Source organism: Ammospiza nelsoni, chromosome 10 (genome assembly GCF_027579445.1).
Source record: "Ammospiza nelsoni isolate bAmmNel1 chromosome 10, bAmmNel1.pri, whole genome shotgun sequence".
Lineage (NCBI taxonomy): Eukaryota > Metazoa > Chordata > Aves > Passeriformes > Passerellidae > Ammospiza > Ammospiza nelsoni.
The window spans coordinates 6,961,331-6,979,201 of record NC_080642.1 but is presented as its reverse complement, the minus strand read 5'-3'; the positions used below and the strand labels follow the sequence as shown (position 1 = coordinate 6,979,201).

At 43.7% G+C, this 17,871-nt stretch overlaps 1 protein-coding gene across 2 annotated transcripts in view; it reads right to left on the bottom strand.

The window, feature by feature from the left end:
- Positions 1 to 17,178, bottom strand: part of USP13 (ubiquitin specific peptidase 13) — a 50,204-nt gene extending 33,026 nt beyond the window's left edge. For both annotated transcript variants that reach the window (XM_059478956.1, XM_059478957.1), the window contains exons 1-3: positions 17,006 to 17,178; positions 7,787 to 7,912; positions 3,680 to 3,740 (exon numbers count right to left, since the gene is read on the bottom strand). In XM_059478956.1, the coding sequence (XP_059334939.1) occupies positions 3,680 to 3,740; positions 7,787 to 7,912; positions 17,006 to 17,158 (340 nt within the window). In that variant the 5' untranslated portion in view covers positions 17,159 to 17,178. The remainder of the gene's footprint in view (positions 1 to 3,679; positions 3,741 to 7,786; positions 7,913 to 17,005) is intronic.
- Between the last annotated feature and the right edge of the window lie 693 nt (positions 17,179 to 17,871).

Genomic DNA, 17,871 nt, shown 5'->3' with positions numbered 1-17,871 from the left:
AACAAAATATAAAGTGTTGCTTTACTGGTGTTCCTCTTAAATCTCCCACTGCTGCTGACAACTGAGCTGACCTTTCAGAGAACCATTCACCCTATCTCTCTCTCAGAACCATCTCTCTGAGCAGCAACAGCAACTGGGACCACATCTCTGTGCACACACAGTCCAAGCACCTCTCTTGTACTCTTTGCACCTTTCAACTGCTCCATCTATTGTTTAGTTACTCAGTAACACCTTAAAAATCACTTTTAAATTTAACTCTAGGTAATTTTAAATCAACCAGCCAACTCAGTTTCTCCAGTTTTCAACTCCTTTCCAGACTATTTACATTGCATTATTCTTCATAATTAGAACATTCTGAAAGACTCTGCTGGCAACTCCTGGGATAATATAATAGAGGGGGACTCTACTCTACTGGTAATTATGGTAAAAATTGGACCTCCAATCCCTTCAGCACAAGAATCTTCCCCCTAATTCTGCTACCCCTTTTGATCAGAAGTTCATAAGGATGATCACAGTACACCCCATTGACTGAGTTTTTCTTATTCACACAAAAGGCACTAAGACAGACAGTCTGCTTTCAATATCACCCCAAATTCCCTGAAACACTGCACAGTCTGAGCTGAAGTTGTCATGTCCACACTGTCTAGCAACACCTAAACCAGCCAGATTAAAGGCGGTTCATACATTTCAATAAACAATTGAAAGCTGTTACGCTTCCTGATTACACAGAGCACTCACAGCAAACACTCTCCAGCCTTCTCCAAAGAAAACCAAACCAAAACATGCCCAGAACCCAATGCACATGTGCACGGCACACACACTTTGCCGTGAATCTTCCCATATTTAGGGAAAGATAAACATTGCAGCTGACTGGCCCAAGCAGCCTGTGTTTCTATTGCATTTACTAGATAGCAGCAGTGCTAGAAAGTAATCAGTGAGCATCCAAAAGATGTTTTCCTAATACTAAGGAGATTGAAAAGGTTTAGTATCTTTAATAGTTTTACATCAAAGAGGATTATAACAAGCAATGTAACAAATGCCCAAACTGGATTGACTTTGTACACAAAGCTTAAAGCTCTGGGCCTTCAGGGAATTATTGATAGATATGTAGGAACAGAGGGATGCTGGAGCTAGGCACTGATCCTTGTCTGGTTTTGTCTGCCAGGGCAAGCCCTACCTGGCAGGTCACATACTTGGTGTGATAAATACAGCCAGGATAAATTCACCACAGGCCAGCAATGTGCCCTTGTGTGCTCTAAGAAGGCCAGAGCTATCCTGGGGGCATTAAGAACAGTGGCCAGCAGATCAAAGGGAGATCATCCTCCTCCTCTGCTCTGCCCTGGTGGGGCTGCACTTGGAGTATTCCATCAGTTCTGGGCTCCCCAGCCCAAGGCAGACAGGGAATGCAGAGGGTCCAGTGGGGGGCTACAAAGATAATTAGAGGACTGAAGAATCTCTCTAAAGGGGACAAGCTGGGCCTGTTCAGCCTGGAAAAGAGACTGAGAGGGGATGTTATCAGGGCAGAGAACATCTTCAGGGCAGCTGTCAAGAAGATGGAGCTGGATTCTCTCCAGCAGTGCCCAGTGACAGGACAAGGCACTAAAATATGGGAAGTTACATCTAAATATGAAAAAAATCTTCCTTACTTTGAGGATGGCAGAGCACTGGAACAGACTGCCAGGAGAGCTCATGGGGTGTCCTTCTCTGGAGATAATAAAATATGCCTGGATAGGATTGTGTGCATCCTGTTCTACATGAACCTGCTCCAGCAGGGGATTGGACTTGATGATCTCCAGAGGTCCCTTCCAACCCCAACCATTCTGTGACAGTGCCCAAGGTCACAAGGAGAAAGGCAGAATTAAAACAACCTCTTTAGATGAGATCAGCAGTTCTGAACCAATGAAAAATGTGTTGGATTAAGAGATAAGACACCAAATTTTGCTAACCACCTCTGCTGCTGTCACATGTGAAATGATCAAATCAGCTACCTCTCTGTGCTTTTGTTTCCCCAGCTGTGAACAAGGACAGGAACAATTCTTTGTTCTTTGCTTTAAGCATGGCCAAAACCAGCAACATCTGCTGATCCAAAGAAGTGGCCACAATGCATTTGGAAGCATGGAAGTACTGTCTCCAGGAACAGAGCAGACCTGACACCAGTTCACTCCCAGCCAGCAGGGGCTGCAATGAAGGCTGCCGTGAACAACAGACCAGATGAGATACATTTTCAAAAGTGCATTAGATTCCAGAAGTGCTAGATGAAACAGTGATAGATCCATGTCCTAAACCCACCCCAGTGAAACTGCACTGCCCTCAGGAGCTCCCTTGGAACTGCTGCTCAGGACCTGCTCAGAGGGAACAAAATGCTCATGCAGAAGGGTGGAATTTGAGGATTTCAATGTGGCACATCACAGACCCTCTGCTGGTACCCTTTGTGCTGGCACACCTCGGTGACAGGAACCTTCAGGTGTATGCAGAAGATGAGCAAGAACAAAATTTCAATGTGCTTTTGTACTTTGTATTTACACTCACATTGCTAACTAACACTGTGCAACCACTGCTGCACTGCAGCTTTGTTTCTGAACGAATTATTCTATAAGCATCCAGTGAAAATCATGATTTTCAATGTAAACTGGCAGTAAATGGCATTTAGAGCAGCATCTGTGATGTAAGAGTCTCTTCCTACAAGTTTAACTTTCTTATGACTCATGTTCAGTCTTTTTTCTTTGTCAGCCCTCCTTGCAAGACTTATTTACATTAACAACAACAATTTAATCAATCATAACCTGCAAAGAACTCTTAGGGACACATTTCATAGATCAAAGCAATTCCAGCAGAAGGTCACTCTATTGTTTCTCTTTAACCATAAGAGCTGGCAATTGTAAAGAAAACATTTCACCTTTTTGTTACCTGAAGAAAAATTCACTATTAATACAGAGACAATAAATAATAGATGAATTGGAGAAACACCACAAGCTGTGGGAGAAGAGAGAATCCAGGCTTTTGATCACATTCTCCTCATCCATATTTATGAGTCCCTCAGGTTTTCTGGGTAATCTGAATAAATGGATTTTGGATGATATGGGCATGGTAAGAAAACTGCTTTCCATGAAGCAAGGGAATAGAACTGTGGACATAACAGAATTAGAGATGCTCATGGTGTATGTGCAGTTGTGTTCTTTACAGGAGAGACCACAACATCACTGAAGAACATTTACCTGTGTAACAAGTTAAAAATGGTAACAACCCTTCCTATGACCAGCTGCTGAGCAGGACAGAGCCACACTGAGGCCCTAATAAATCTAAACATTAAGTATGGGCCAACATTCTAATAAAAGAGTGCTTTTTGGAAATTCCTGAGAGAGAGAATTGACAGAATTAGCTAAAAAGTGCCTTTCAAAGCCTAGGCTGTTTCAGAGTAGCCAGGGATCTATTTTACATTAAAATGTTTCATGTATATATAAACACATCTTTCATTATGTGCCAAAACAGTTAAGAATTACTTATTTGCCTGGAAAACCTTTAAAATCTAGAACCAGAAGTTAACAAGAAAACCAAAACAAACAGCAGGAAATGAAAACCCAAAAGGAGCCCCAGAGCCAGACACAATGGTGGGCAGAACCCAAGTCCACACGCAGACAGGGTCAGAAAAGGACTGTGTGAAAGCAGCTGCTCACAATACCCAAAAATAGCTTAGCATTCCTCCTTTTTGGTAAAGCTCCTCCAGATGCTCCTGGTACCTTCTGGAAAGAGAGAAAGAAACAATTAAAAATCCATCAATGAGAGAAGAGTAAATCTGCATCAACCCCTCCCATCAAGCCCCAGCCCTTGGTGAGCAGGGCTGTAAATGCTCTTTGCTCTCCTCTGACTCTGGCACTCATCAGTGCCCAGCACCCCATGGAGAGGGAGCCTCCACCTGAGTCCTTCACTCTTGGCTTGCTGGCATTGATCAGAAGGTGTCCCACAGCCACCAGGGGTGGCAGCTCTTCTGTCACCAAGGCAGAGACACCCAGCACCTCTCAAACCTCTCTCCACTAGATCCCCAACAGTATTTCTTAGTGACTAAAGCTGAGTTAGAGAGAAGAAAAGGTGATTATCTGCATAAAGGATTCAATCCTTCACAACTGATTCCAGTAGGACCACTTTGCTTTGATCTGTTAGTTAGGTTAATTTTCTTCTATCCAGAAAAAAAATGCCTTTTCCATCAGGATCTACACCTGCTTCCATTAATCCAAATTACCACCACGTTTTCTAAATATTAGAAAGTATGGAGGAAATTCGACAACACTCAAGCAATTGCTTACTGGGAGATTTGACTGTATTTTTTAATTTAAGCACCATTGCAGAAAACAGTAACTTCCAAATGAGTTTAAGTTTCATTACTTTTCCAGTTCAGAAAACCTCAGACTACAAGGGAAAACACAAGTAACTGAGGAAATGTCAAAGCCAGTGCACTCATTCCTTAAGCTGTTTATTAAACAGCACCATTAAATCAAATTAAATCAAAAAAGCCTCTGTGGCTACTTGGTGCCAACACGATGCATGATGTAGTGTGTAATGTTAGTGTAACTGGCAAGGTTGTTAGGCAACTTTTTTTTTTTTTTTGTTAATAATAATATTGGGATACAACAGGTGGAGAGAAAGCAGCCAAGAACCTGTCAGCCCACAGGGAAAGTTCATGCTTGCCTCTGCCCCTTCACAGGCAAAAGGGTCACATATTTTGGGTGGTTCCCTTCACCATGTAAACTAAAGCTTTGGCCTCAGCAAACTACTTTAATCATCAGTGGGGTCTTATACATCATAGGAAAATTTTCCATTCTTAGAAAGAGCAGATGCTGACAAACACCCCTTGGCTGCATTTAAGAACACAATCCATTATCCACATAGAAAAGCCCTAGGGAAAAGTCAGGCTTGCAACTCCAGCAGTTCAAATTAAAATAAAAATTCCTCAATGAACTGGAAAAAGCATGCAGAATATTTCTTTCTTTAATGCTACTGGAATTTAACAAGTGGAAAGGAAGTAGCCAGGAATCTATTTTAAATGTATTTTAAATCTTTTTTAAAAAGCAGCAGCAAGAAACAACATAACCCAATTGCAAATACATTATGAATAAATTACACATTCTCCAAGGATTATATTTGCAGAACTAAAAACAAAAAATGTTTTTTCCAATACTAGGAAACTCCAGTTGAATTCTGACGTCACCAAGTGTGATATTGTGAAAGTTATGAAGACTAGAGATTGCAAAGAGAAAGAATTCACATGGAGTGCTTATATTTAACTCAGGCTGACAATTATTTCAGCTTGATTTTTCCAAGTAAAAATACATCAGAATCAAAGCTGCTCAATACTCCTAAAACACCCACAACCTGACAGTCTTTTTCGTACCTTGTCAGAAATCACTGAAAACATTCTCCATTCACAAACCCTTTATTTTTTTCTAACAGATGTGACACACCCAACAAATGGGAGTGACATGAGGCATCAGCAGTGATACTAAATTCTATTTGTGATGCTCCTTGGACAAGGTGACAGTGCAGCCTGTTCTGCTGTGTCTCACTTTTTGTAACACCATCATCCCTGGATAGCATCCAGAAACCTCTCCCTGCAGGAAATCTTTGTGCTTCTCTGCCCAGGGTTTTCAACAGGGCTGAGGTATCACTACAGCACCAAGCTGAAGCTCTGCCTGGAAATGAACAGCAGCCAGGCAGTTGAATAAAGTCATGCACTACAAAGAGGCTGATTTAAAAATCCTGATGAATGTAATACTGTGGAAAAGGAAAAATAAAAATCAATTTGCTTTACTTAGCTAAGAAATTTACCAGGGGTGCTCCATAACTTGTGCCCATCTCTGATGATTCAGCAGAGGCCTCTGGTGCTGAGCTGCCATGGGCAGATGCTCCAGCTCCACTTGAGCCAGCAGGCTGAAGATGTGACCCTTATTTTCTAATTGAATTGTGACAAGACACACAAATGACATTTATTCCAAACATCTTGGGAAGCAACCTGGGATTTCTGCAGCAATGCAGTGCATTCTGCAAGGATGATGCCAAGGGAACCACAGGCAGGAATAGCAGCCTCACTATAAGAATCTTAAGATAGCACATCCAATGCCTTTGGCTTTACTGTATCCTACACCATTAAAAGCTTGGCTTCCAAAACCAAAACCACAATGTAGCATGTGCCAGACACTTCATTAAACACTTGATGTTTCACATTGCTCAAAGGAAAACATGGATGGCACTTAAGAAGCAAACAGTCATGGCAAAAAAAAAGAAATCCACAGCTAATATATGAGGAATCCTGGCTATGAGCCCTATTAGATTATGCAATATTCACCTGCACTGTGTAGCCAAACCCTGTTTCCTGCCACATGACCCAGAGAACCAGTGTGCTGCCACCTTCCAGCACAGAGCCAGCCCCTCTGCTGCATCATGATTCACCCAGAGAAAAACAGGAACCACTGAACTTCTTCAATCACAGGGATTTGCAACACCAAACAACAGTAGGGATATTTGTTTCTCCATTTTGGCGTTCTTCAGCCTAATCTTTACCAGGAAAAGAATTTTTGAGTTCTCATTTTAACCCCAGTTTACCTGAACTTATGGAAGAATGTTATGTACAAGGAAAGCTGACAGGATTTTTGCCCACCTGTCTCTAGATAGCATCTTTCAGGAGTGTTAAATTCAGTCAGAAGAACCACTGCTGAAACCAGAGTAGGCTCTGCAAAAACTCAGTTAACAGAGTGAAGGAAAATGTTGGTATTGCCCTTAGAAGGAAAGGCAATTCTAAAGTATAACAAACATCATTTACCATCTCATCTTGGAAGATATGCAATCCACCTCACTGTAATTCTGGGAAAATATGAACATTCCTCTACTGGCAATAAGGTAAGTGGTCAGGGCACTTTATGAAACTCAAGGCCTTCATCAGCCAGGGGAAGCACTGCTGGAGAGTGAGAAACAAGGATTCTAACCCACTCCAAGCAGCTCTTTTAAGCCCTCCAACTTGCCAACAGAGACAGAGCATATGGGAGAATGAGCTATAAGCAAACCCAGTGCCTTCCTTATAGCTCAGGTCAGAAGTAATTAAGAACCTTTTAAAGATGCCAGACAAACCACAGACAAGCAGAGGTTATACAGCACAGGCTATAAGTGACTGCTGATATGCAGTGATGGTATGGAAGAGCAGTGAACATGAGGCTGTATGTGCACACCCATGTGTGGGGAAAGGCTAAATGAGGGCCAGTGTGTGTCTCTAGAATCCAGCATTCATTTAAGCTAAGCTTAAGATCCCAGACCTGCTCAAGGTTTAACTGCACAGGAATCTTAGGATGAAAAGGAGTCCTTTCACCCTGAGATGAAGCCTCATATGAAAAATAGAAATCAGCAGCTTCCAGCCAAATCTGAGCCAAATCCAGTAATTCAATTATTACAGTAATTGTACACTTGAAAGGCAGGTTTCAGAAAATATTTAGCTATGTAAAATGTGCACATAACATGCAGACAATATGTACATGATATACAGAAATTAGAAGTGAAAAACATCAGTGGAAGTCAGGAAGGAATTGCCTTTAAGGTCTGACTCTTTAGGGCTTTTGATTCATCCCAGAACTGAAGCTGTAGGACTGGTTGGGATCCAAGCACCTGGATTTGATATCCAGCCCCAAATGTGAACGTGTGCATTTCAGTCAGCCAGGACTTGGTGTGTGTCTGAAATGCATTACCCAGATGAGCACAGGAGCCAGGAGCAGTGCTGGGGTGGCTCCTGGGAAGGCACAGGTCTCACCTGTCTCAGGTGCCGTTTCAGGTGCAGGTACACACACTGTCCCGTTTTGCGGTAATGCCGCTCGATGTGCTCCCTTCCAAATCCCAGAAACGTGTTCATGCACACGTAGAGACCTCCTTCTGAGTCCTGCAAGGAAAGGCACAAACACTTACAACAGGGAACGACCCAGCTCACAGAAAAAACCCCCAAGAATTGCAAATCCTTTCTGTTACCAGGCAAACACGTTAAATATGGCTTTCATAGCATATTATGGTGTTTACACCATCAGTCCCCTAAGAAACTTCTCCATCACATCACATATCATAACACATATCCCACAGCCTATAGAAACTTTTGAAATTAGTTACTTTGTAACTACAGATTAGTGAGTGTCCAAATTGGAACTCTAGAAGTTAATCTTGAAAAATTCCACTTGAGTGCTCAACCCACAGAGGTTCATAGGCTCAGAAATTTGTAAAGCATAGAAATAAGCATAAGCATTTCTTTGAAATAGCAGAATTTCTTGTTTTTGATTGCAAGAACACCATTCCAAACCTGAAGCACAGCAGAGTTGATGGTCCAGGGACTCTGCCACAACTTCTTCAATTGATAACAATTTTGTCTGAGAAAAAAGATCTCAAGCAACCTCACAGCCCTTAAAACTAGCTAACACAACTTGACAAATGTTTTGTGTGCATTCTTCAGTATCGATCAGGGAACCTCTCCATTCATGCAATACAGAGCTTGGAGATAAGGGCATTAAAAGGGAATATGAAGATATATATATATATACTCCTAGTGCTGATCACAAATGCTGACATTTCAGTGATGTAAGCTGGCATCACTTTTTACTCTCCTTAAAACTGATGCTGGCTGTTACCAGAGTCTTGCTCAATTTTAGCACCACTCTAGGATCTCTCCTACATCAGACTGCCAGGAGGACTTTCAGTCATCTGCTCATTGGTGTTGGATCAATTTTTCCAAGCCCTCTAACATGTATTGTTTTGAGTAGGTGGTGCAGAACAAAGATTGAGCCTTTCAGAAGCTCTGTGACCTTCCTTCTATTGTGAGCGTGTTGCAGAGCACAGAACATCTTGTGTTAAATTCCCCAAAGAACAACATGAACTACACTCCTTCACAGGCGCCTCAGAAGTAAATGATAAATATATATATGAAAGTAAGGATCATTATCTCCAGAAGCAAATCATGTTAGACACATACATGCTGCCTGCTCTTCTACCCTGCATTCCAAAATCCTTCTGCATTACTTCTTTCTGTGAGAAAGTCATGGATGTGTCCTCTACAAGAGGATCCTAGAGGTACTCAGTCTAAATAAAAACATACAGTGTTGTCACTCTAGGTCTCAGGAACTTGGTTTGAAGTTTTGTTTTCTTGGAGATCATTCTCTCATTTTCTGGAAGGAATCCAAGAGACCACTGAACCGTTTCTGAGGCAGCCTACGACAACAATCTGACACTTTCAGTATAGGAGCTAAATGTAGAGTCTGAGTAAGTTGGTTGTGGTTACTAACAAAACAGATGTTTCTCCAAGAGAGCACAGGCAGAGTGTTCTCTCCTACAGCTTGGAAAGAAGGGGACAGGCTGTTCAAAAGCCCAAAAGGTCAAAGTAAAACAGAAGCCTGTGTGAAAAAGACACCTTTGTAGATGGCTGAGTAAAGGATTAGGCCCCTGTTGGGTGCTCAAAAAACACTTGACTGTGATCTAAGACAAACATTGTGCTGGTTAATTTAACCCCACTGAGCAGACAAACAGTTCTGGAAGGAATGATATTTTACATCGTCTGTGGCATGTAAATCTTTGCATTTGACAATCATTTTAGATGTGTGTGAAAGTTTATGCTGGAGGAAGGCAGCTTATCTGAAGTACTGGAGACACTATTCTACACCAGAAAAGCATAACCTCTCCTGACAGACAAAACCAGGAACTTTTAGCTGGGTATTTTCCCTCCTCATTCTTGCTTGAGGATGCAGCAGACATGTAGTGTGAAGTTCAGGATCAAGCAATGTATAAACATTCTCTTCCCTTATCACTCCAGTCTAAAGGCACTGCTGGGGCAAAAGCTTGTACTTGGTCAATCTCCATCACTGCCCACTCAGGAGCAGGTCAGCCTTCTCACCTTCTAAGCAGAAGGCAAAGGGATTGCTCCTCACTGCATTTCTGCCTGTTCTTGGCTGCCAAGGTGCCCATAGCATGCCAGGTGCTTAATTCAGAGAGGGAAACATTCAGCTCATTCTGCACTGCTCATGGTGCCAGACACCAACAGCTTCCAAACACCCCCAACCTGATCAGGACTGAACTAATGACTTTCATCCCATTACCAGCCCTCACCAACCATTTAGATCCCTCAGGGAAATTTAGGGTTTAGCAATTTCAGCTCCTGCTGCGGCTCAGACAACAATGACTTTGCACAAACACGAGGGCTGTGGTGATCTCCTAACGTGGCAAAGAGTTGCACACTCAGGGACAGTGCCTCATGCACAGGTGTTTGCATTAGATCCTCTGGAACAATGGCAAAATTTGCTAAGACAATATCACAGAAGAGAGCAAAATGGCACCTGGAGTCTCCACCAGTCTCCACGAATGAAAAGGTGATCCATCCTGTCTTATATAAAATAAAAGGTACCACTTATGATACAGGATCACTGTCTTTGTGTACTCTATCATGGTTTCCATTAGAGTGTTTCTCTACAAAATTCATGCCCACACAGAACTGCTACAGGCTCTGCTCAGGGTGTCTGTTCACCAGAAATCACCATAAATTAATCTGGCTGTGGTCACAAGAGTCTTCCTGTATAATTCCAATCCAATCTTTAATATATTTGAAAAAGTTACAGGACCATCCCTGTAAATCCCTAACACACACACATTGCACTGGATCCCACAATAGTCTAACTAAATTACACATATTTTATTTCAAGACAGGCTGAAAAAGAACAGCAGATGTTTTGGCACTTAATATTCATCTCGACAAGAAATAATAATTTACAATGAAGAGTAAAAAGAAAGCCTGTCTCTCTGTCATATACCAGTACTACCTACATTGAAACAAGGAGAAAAAAAACCCACCAGCAAACCCAGACAACCAGCTGAACACAACAGGACAAAGAGATGGCTCCAGCAAACAAAAATTCATTTTTAAGTTTCCACTGCAGTAAATGTAGTTACTTCTAGGGTGATGGCACCAACACAAAAAATGTGTGCTAAGGCCAAGAATATATCTAGTCACATTCAAAAGAAATGTGGGATATGAACAGTGGTGTGAAAACTGCCCTTTGTCACCCAAAGGTGACAGGAAAGTAATGGTGACTAAAAGAAAGCATAAGGTAAATTGGGCATCCAGTAAAAAAAAGAATCAGAGGGAGATGCAGAATAAGGAAAGGAAGGACAGTGACATATGCAAACATTGAAGTCAAAATACACACAAGCAGTGAAGAGGAGCCAGGTACTACTGGAAGTGGTGAGAGATGAGAGATGGGAAGAGAAGAGCTGGGCTGGGTAGAGAAAGAAAGGACAAAGGATGTGGAAGTAGGAAATAAATTACAGGGCCCAGTGATTGGACTGTTAACTTGAAGTGCAAAAGAAATCCTTCCCCTGCTCTGCCTTTACAAAAGCACTGTAAAGCACTGGATATTTCACCAAAAGCAAATTCACAATTGCTTTACAAAGATTCCTGGTACTTCTGTTGTAGCTCCTGAATGGGCACATGAACAAGGCCAACCCAGTACAGCACTTACAACATTTCCTGGGAAGAAAAAAGCTGTATGGGCCAGCCAGCCACTAAACCAAACCCAAACCTCCACTCAAAGAGGTGCACGGACTGCTCACACCCACCTATAAATCACAGCTGGGCTCCAGAGCAGTGCTATGAGTTCCAAAGCTGTGTCTTGGACAAGTGACACGCACAGGCAGGATCAAAGCTTCACAGCTAGTGAGCAAATACAATGGCAAAACCAGTGCTGGGTCAGGAGTACTTCTAACCTGCAACCAGGAATAGAGAACTTCCACCCATCCCTCCCCACTGTTTGGGGCAGCTTATCCAGGTGAGGCTGTGTGAGCCCCTGGCAGGGGTGCCTGAGATCCACCAGGGCTGATTGCCAAACTCCAGCCCAGTTCTGCAGCCCAGCAGCACCACCTGAGATGTGGGGATTCTGCTTTGTGCAGAACCCTGGCTGTACAGCTCTGTTGGTCACAAAAACACTGCTGTGCTTCCAGAACAGAAAATCTGGGGAGAAGAGCTGAGAGGAAAACTGATGGTTCCACAGCAGAGCTCCAGCATTCATCTGCATTTCTGTATTTATCTTCTGACACTCTGGGTACCTCAGAATTCAGGTCTCTCTGCTATCCAAAATATTCCTGTCCAGCACCACTCTGGGTAACAGGACGGTCAGTGACACATAAAGAGGAAAGGGCTAGTAAGATCCAAATTTAAATCAACTCCAAGGAAATGCACAATGCACACACACACTGGTTGTTCTCCCAAGCACCATAGTTATTTCTCATGTGTGAGCCACTGCAGGCACAACTTCTGCTGATGTTACCACTCACCAACTTCAGAAGAGCAGTGAGTTAACTGATGTGAACCAGCTGAGTGTCCTGGTGCACTTCCAGCCAGCAAAACACCTGCCCATGTGACAGCTTTGGCATGTCCCTGTCAAGCAGCAGTACCACACTGCTCTGACTCTTCAGGTGATCACCCACCACCCAGCAATTGATTGCCTCACTAACTGGAGGTCATTTAGCAGCTAGGCCAAAATCCTCATCTGGAGTACTCTGTCTGGGGGTGTTCAGTCCCCATGTTTCTCTGCTGCTCTCATTCCATCAACAGAAACAAGATCCAAGCCTACCCCTCACAGACACGGGCCTCAGCGACTTCCTGATTTTCCTCAAGGAACATTGACCAAAGGAGCTGCCAGACAGGAGGTGCTTATTTCTAGAATGTTTTATGCAACACAATCACCAATATCCCTTACACACTGCAGTCTCTCAAGGATTTCAGTCTCAACTGCACAACCAACAGCAGAGCATCAGCTCAGCTCAGACTTTGGGAATTGTCCCAACATAACCATTACAGAGTTCCCAAGCCACAAAAATGAAGTCAGCAAGATTCACAAAGGAAGCTGTTGTCAGCAGCAAGGTTTTCCAGCAGAGCAAAGCCAAACTTTCAGCTGCTCAAACAAACACAGTCCTGCACTCTACAGAGCCAGCCTGCCTGGTGCTGTCACCGTGTCGGGCTCATGGGCTGTGCTGGGGCTGTCACCAATGCCTTTGTGGGGAAGGTGTCAGGGCACAGCCACATGCAGCATCCATAGCTCACATTAAACCACTTTTATGCTCCAGTTTGTATCCCTTTTCCAGCTGTTGTCTCTCCCCCAGATGTGTCACTCTCACAGCCAATCACTGTGACAGGAATGGAGAGAATGGCATGGAGCTGTCTCAGGGGAGGTTTGGGGTGGATATGAAAAGGTTTTTCATCCAGAGGGTGGCTGGACACTGGAACAGCTCCCCAGGGAAGTCACAGCACCAAGCCTGACAGAGCTGAAGAAGTGCTTGGACATAGTGGGATTGCTGGGCCAGGAGTTGGGGATCCTCATGGGTCTTGTCCAACTCAGCATATTCTATGACTCTACAATTCTGTGATAAATGAAATGATCAGAGGTTTTTGAGACCAAGATCACATTAAAAGGCAGAATTTCCAAAGCTGAGTATTATACTTCTAGAAAAAATAATGGTACAACAAAAGATTATTTAATGCAACCTTCATATTGTCTGCATTCTACTGAACACAAGTCAGGCTCATCCATCAAAAGAGGAAGAGACATCACAGTGGAAAAAATAGGAGAGAGGAAACCTACAGCACAATGTTGGAGTGGTGGAAAAAGTCACCAGGAGGCATGACTGCACCTCAGATCTGAATAATGAGTGGTGCAGGACTTTCTCAGCCAAGTTGCAGGGAGGTGGTTGGCTCCCACAGCTGCTGGGTCAGTCCCTGAAGGAAGCAATACTCAACATTAGGCCAGGTTTGTGCTTTGTAGGCAAACTGCCTTCCCTCAATTCCTGTACAAAGGAAGGGCTAACTGGAGTAGGAGCCCTCACCAGAGAAACACAGTTTTTCTAGAAGACACCAAAAAATCTCAAAAAGTAATTAAAATGTAAATCATAAATGGCATATTTTCTCATTTTATAAGCCAAGAAAACTAAAAAAGTGTCACTAGGTTTCTTAAGTGCAAAGAAATTTGCCTCCTGCTCCTGCCAACTTTCCAGGGACCAACACCAGTATGTTCCACTGGAAGAAGGCCAGATCTAAATACATTAATTTCTCATCTGTTTATATTTCCAACAATACCACCTTTCTGACAAGATCACCACGATACAGTTAATCCACGTGGAACAAACACACTAAACAGCCACTTGTACTTCCAGCTCTCACTTCTGAAGTCTCCCAGCTAATGACTCTCACTGTAGCACAAAGGTGACATTGTTCTCAGATCTTCATCCAAGGAAGATTTACACCTCATGGAAAAGGAACCTCAACCAGTTTTGAGAACAATCAGTGAAGCTGCCTGTATCCACTGGAAGATGCACTACTCAAACCCAGGGAAGATGACACAACTGACAGAGGGACAAACAGGGCTGCAAAAACCACATTAAGCTTTGGAAGTAGAGGAGGGAGCTATTCACTCCGAGCACCTCATTTTCCTTGGCACCTCCTGGCAGGAAAAGCTCTGATTTTGACCATTCCACTCTGCTTGGTCCTTGCAAATTTGCTGCAGCATCTTTCTCTACAATAATAACATTACTCTGTACCCCAACACTCCCAGGACTGATGGTTTTCAGTGTATTTTAAAGATCACAACAATCCCTGCAGGAAAAGGATTAATATACAGTTAACACAGCTAAAGACACTTGACTGTAGAGCTGCTGCCTGGCCACGTATGACGTGACATGCTGAAGTTAAACTGTAGCAAGGAGCATATTTTAAAGTGGCAAAATGAGATGATGTGAGGAAATACTGAGAAATATTCTTACAAGAGAAAAAACTTCCTCCAGCAAAAAGGCAATCTGGAATTTTAGCATGGCTAACAAAACCAAGAATCGTTTGGGTTTTTTTAATTCTTGAACATTGTAACAGGACCAACAGTGTTACACCTTAAGAGGAAGGTATCTCAAAAGGAAGAGGCTCATTTAGGCAATACATTGATAACCTAAGAAAGTAAGTTACAAAATCAACCTACTACAAAACATAACCATCTCTCTTCAGCCAAGAAACAACCTGTGTGTATCCTTTCACTTTCCTTCTGAATGAAATACTGCAAGAACACAGCTTTGCTATTTCAATTTGTAAATTACAGTGTTTTATCCAAGAAATCACACATTACATATGCCCCTTAGAATCCTACAAACAATATCCAAGTACCTATTAGATTATATGGAAATTTAAAATAAAATCTGAGGCAAATCTTTCACTCAGCTAAGCAGAGGAGTGGTATGGGCTGAAAAGCTGTGGGAAACAACAGAAACTGGGACTGCTTTTATTTTCACTGGTACTGACAAGCCTTTTGCCCAGTGAATGCCCATAACACAATTTAGACAATAAGTTTTTACATTGGAGGGTAACGTTTTCCTAAATCTGAAATCTCTTCCAGATAATATCAGAAGTATGAAAATTGTTTTAGTTAAAAAAATAATCATACATGCTGATTTCCACTCCTTCTGCTACTTTTATCCATAGTTTCTGTTAAGTTTGCCTCAAATGTTTTATGTTTTGTTCAAACATATTGTTTAGCTAAACACAGCTTTTTCTGTGTTCAGTTGAGGCTTGTTGCAGGGGATGGTGATTGATTGGTTTTTACTCTGTAGTAGTATTTTACATCCCTCCTTACCTGTTAACAGAAATTTTTATAAACCATAATATCGAAGAAGCCTGAAAGTGTTACTAAAAACATCAACCATGTGTTCACCCAAGCAGAAATCTGAAGGAAAGAATGTGGTGTATTGACTTTCCCCCGCCAAAACCTCCTTAAGTATATAATGCAATTATCGCCTCTGCGGCGGAGTCCGATTTGGCAGTTCTAATCAGCCCAGCTCCCAGTACAGTCAGGGCTGCTGGGTGACACTTGAGATCTGAAGAGTGTGGGTAAAAATAACCTCTGTTCAACAAGACATGACGAACACCAGACAACTGAGTCACCTTTAAAATCAAGCCTGATTTTCTGTATTAAGAGGAATTATCAAAAAGAGGGGGAATTATCAAAAAAAAGGGAATGAAGAAATCAAAGAATGCACCTGAAAGGTATCTTTTAATGAATAATCTGTACTGCAATGAGCTTCCTTCTGATTGGTGCCACTGACATTAACATCAACATATAGTGCTCAATCACCTTTGGGAAACATCAGTTTCCTGTGGAGAAGCAACTTTTAATAAAATTTTCAACCTCTTTTGATAAAGTCTAATTTCCAAGCACCTGTTTCTTACAAAGCACTGCCCATTTCTGAAGGCTTCCAGTATTAGTAGTGAAGTTTAAAACTGAGTCAGGCCCCAGATCTGCCATGGAACACATGCAATCTGCAGATGCTGGTGGAAATAACACCAGAGGAAGTTTACTGCACATGAAACATTCATCCAACAGCAAGTGAACCAAGCTGGTGGGGAAACACTACAAGTCCATTGAAGTTCAGTGATGTAACTGAAACCCTTGGGGAGAAAGTGTTTCAGGGCAACTTTCACGCTGATTTTCAGGATGAGCCTTCACCTTGGAAGGTTTCTCTGAAAATTTTGAATAGAACGAGCACAGAGGCAGTAGGAAAGCAAAATAATTGACATCTGCTCGCCAAAATAAACCAAGGAGAAGGCCATTACTCTCCCTTTTCAACTAGCTCGGTGTGAAAGCAAAAGCAGCGCTCCGGGTGGAGCAGACAGACCCCGACAAGCAGAGCAAGCAGCGAAGCCTCCCCAAAACCACAAAATCCCCGTGTCCAAGCAACCACCTCAGAGCGCCTCGAAGGAGGGAAATAAACAAACAAACGCAGGAAGGACGATGTGCGGGAGCGCCGCGACCCCGGGCCGGCAGCAGCGTTGGGCTCGGGCCCGCGGCAGGTGGAGGGAGGGCCGGGGGCGGCTCGGCAGCCTGAGGGGAGGCAGCGGCCCGGGGAGCGTGCGAGGGGCTGCGGCGGGGAGGGGCAGGGGCCGCGGCGGCAGCCGGGGGTGGATCGCTGCACTCACGGGCGAGTCGTAGGAGAAGGCACATTCCGTCTTGAAGACCCGGTCCCCTGACTTGGGCACCCGGATCGTGGGCATGTAGGGGACGAGCAGCTCGCCCAGGTCCCCGGCGGCCATCGGCGCATCGCCGCCGCGGAAGAGCGCGGCCCGCTGCATCCTCCTTCCCTCCCTTCCCTTCCCTTCCCTTCCCTCCCGGCTGCCCTCCCGCCCTCGCTCCCGGCCGCCCGCCCTCCCTGCCGAGCCGCTCTGCGCGGGCGATGGAGGCGGCGGGCAGCCGGGCCCGGGGCAGGGCGGCGGCGGGAGCCGGGCCCGAGGGAGGGCAGGGGGAGGGAAGATGCTATTTTTAATCCAATGGCAGCGGCGGCGGCACCAGCTGCGGCGGCGGCACTCGGGGGTCCCGGCGGGGGCGGGCGAGGGGCAGGGCAGCGGGGCGGGATCGCCGCCGGGGCCCCGCGTCTCCCCGAAAACCTTCGCTCCCAGCGGGGCGGCACGGAGGCTCGGTGCCTGGTGTGACCGGGTAGCCCGGGTAAGGTTTCCCTCTCACCGGTAACACTTTTTTATACGCTCTGTTATTTATTTTTAAGCTTTTAAAGACTACATGAATATATCTATATATCTATATATAGATATAGATATATAGATCTATATATGTGTATATATATATACACATATATGTGTGTGCATATATATATGTGTGTGTATATATATATATGTATATATGTAAGTGTATATGTGTATATATATATCTGTGTATGTATATACGTTTGTATAAAATCCACACAGTAAAAAAAAATCTCCTCTGTATTTTCATTCTCAGCCCCTCACTGCGGTACAGGTGGCTCTGGCAGGTCCCACCAGTGCTGACAGCT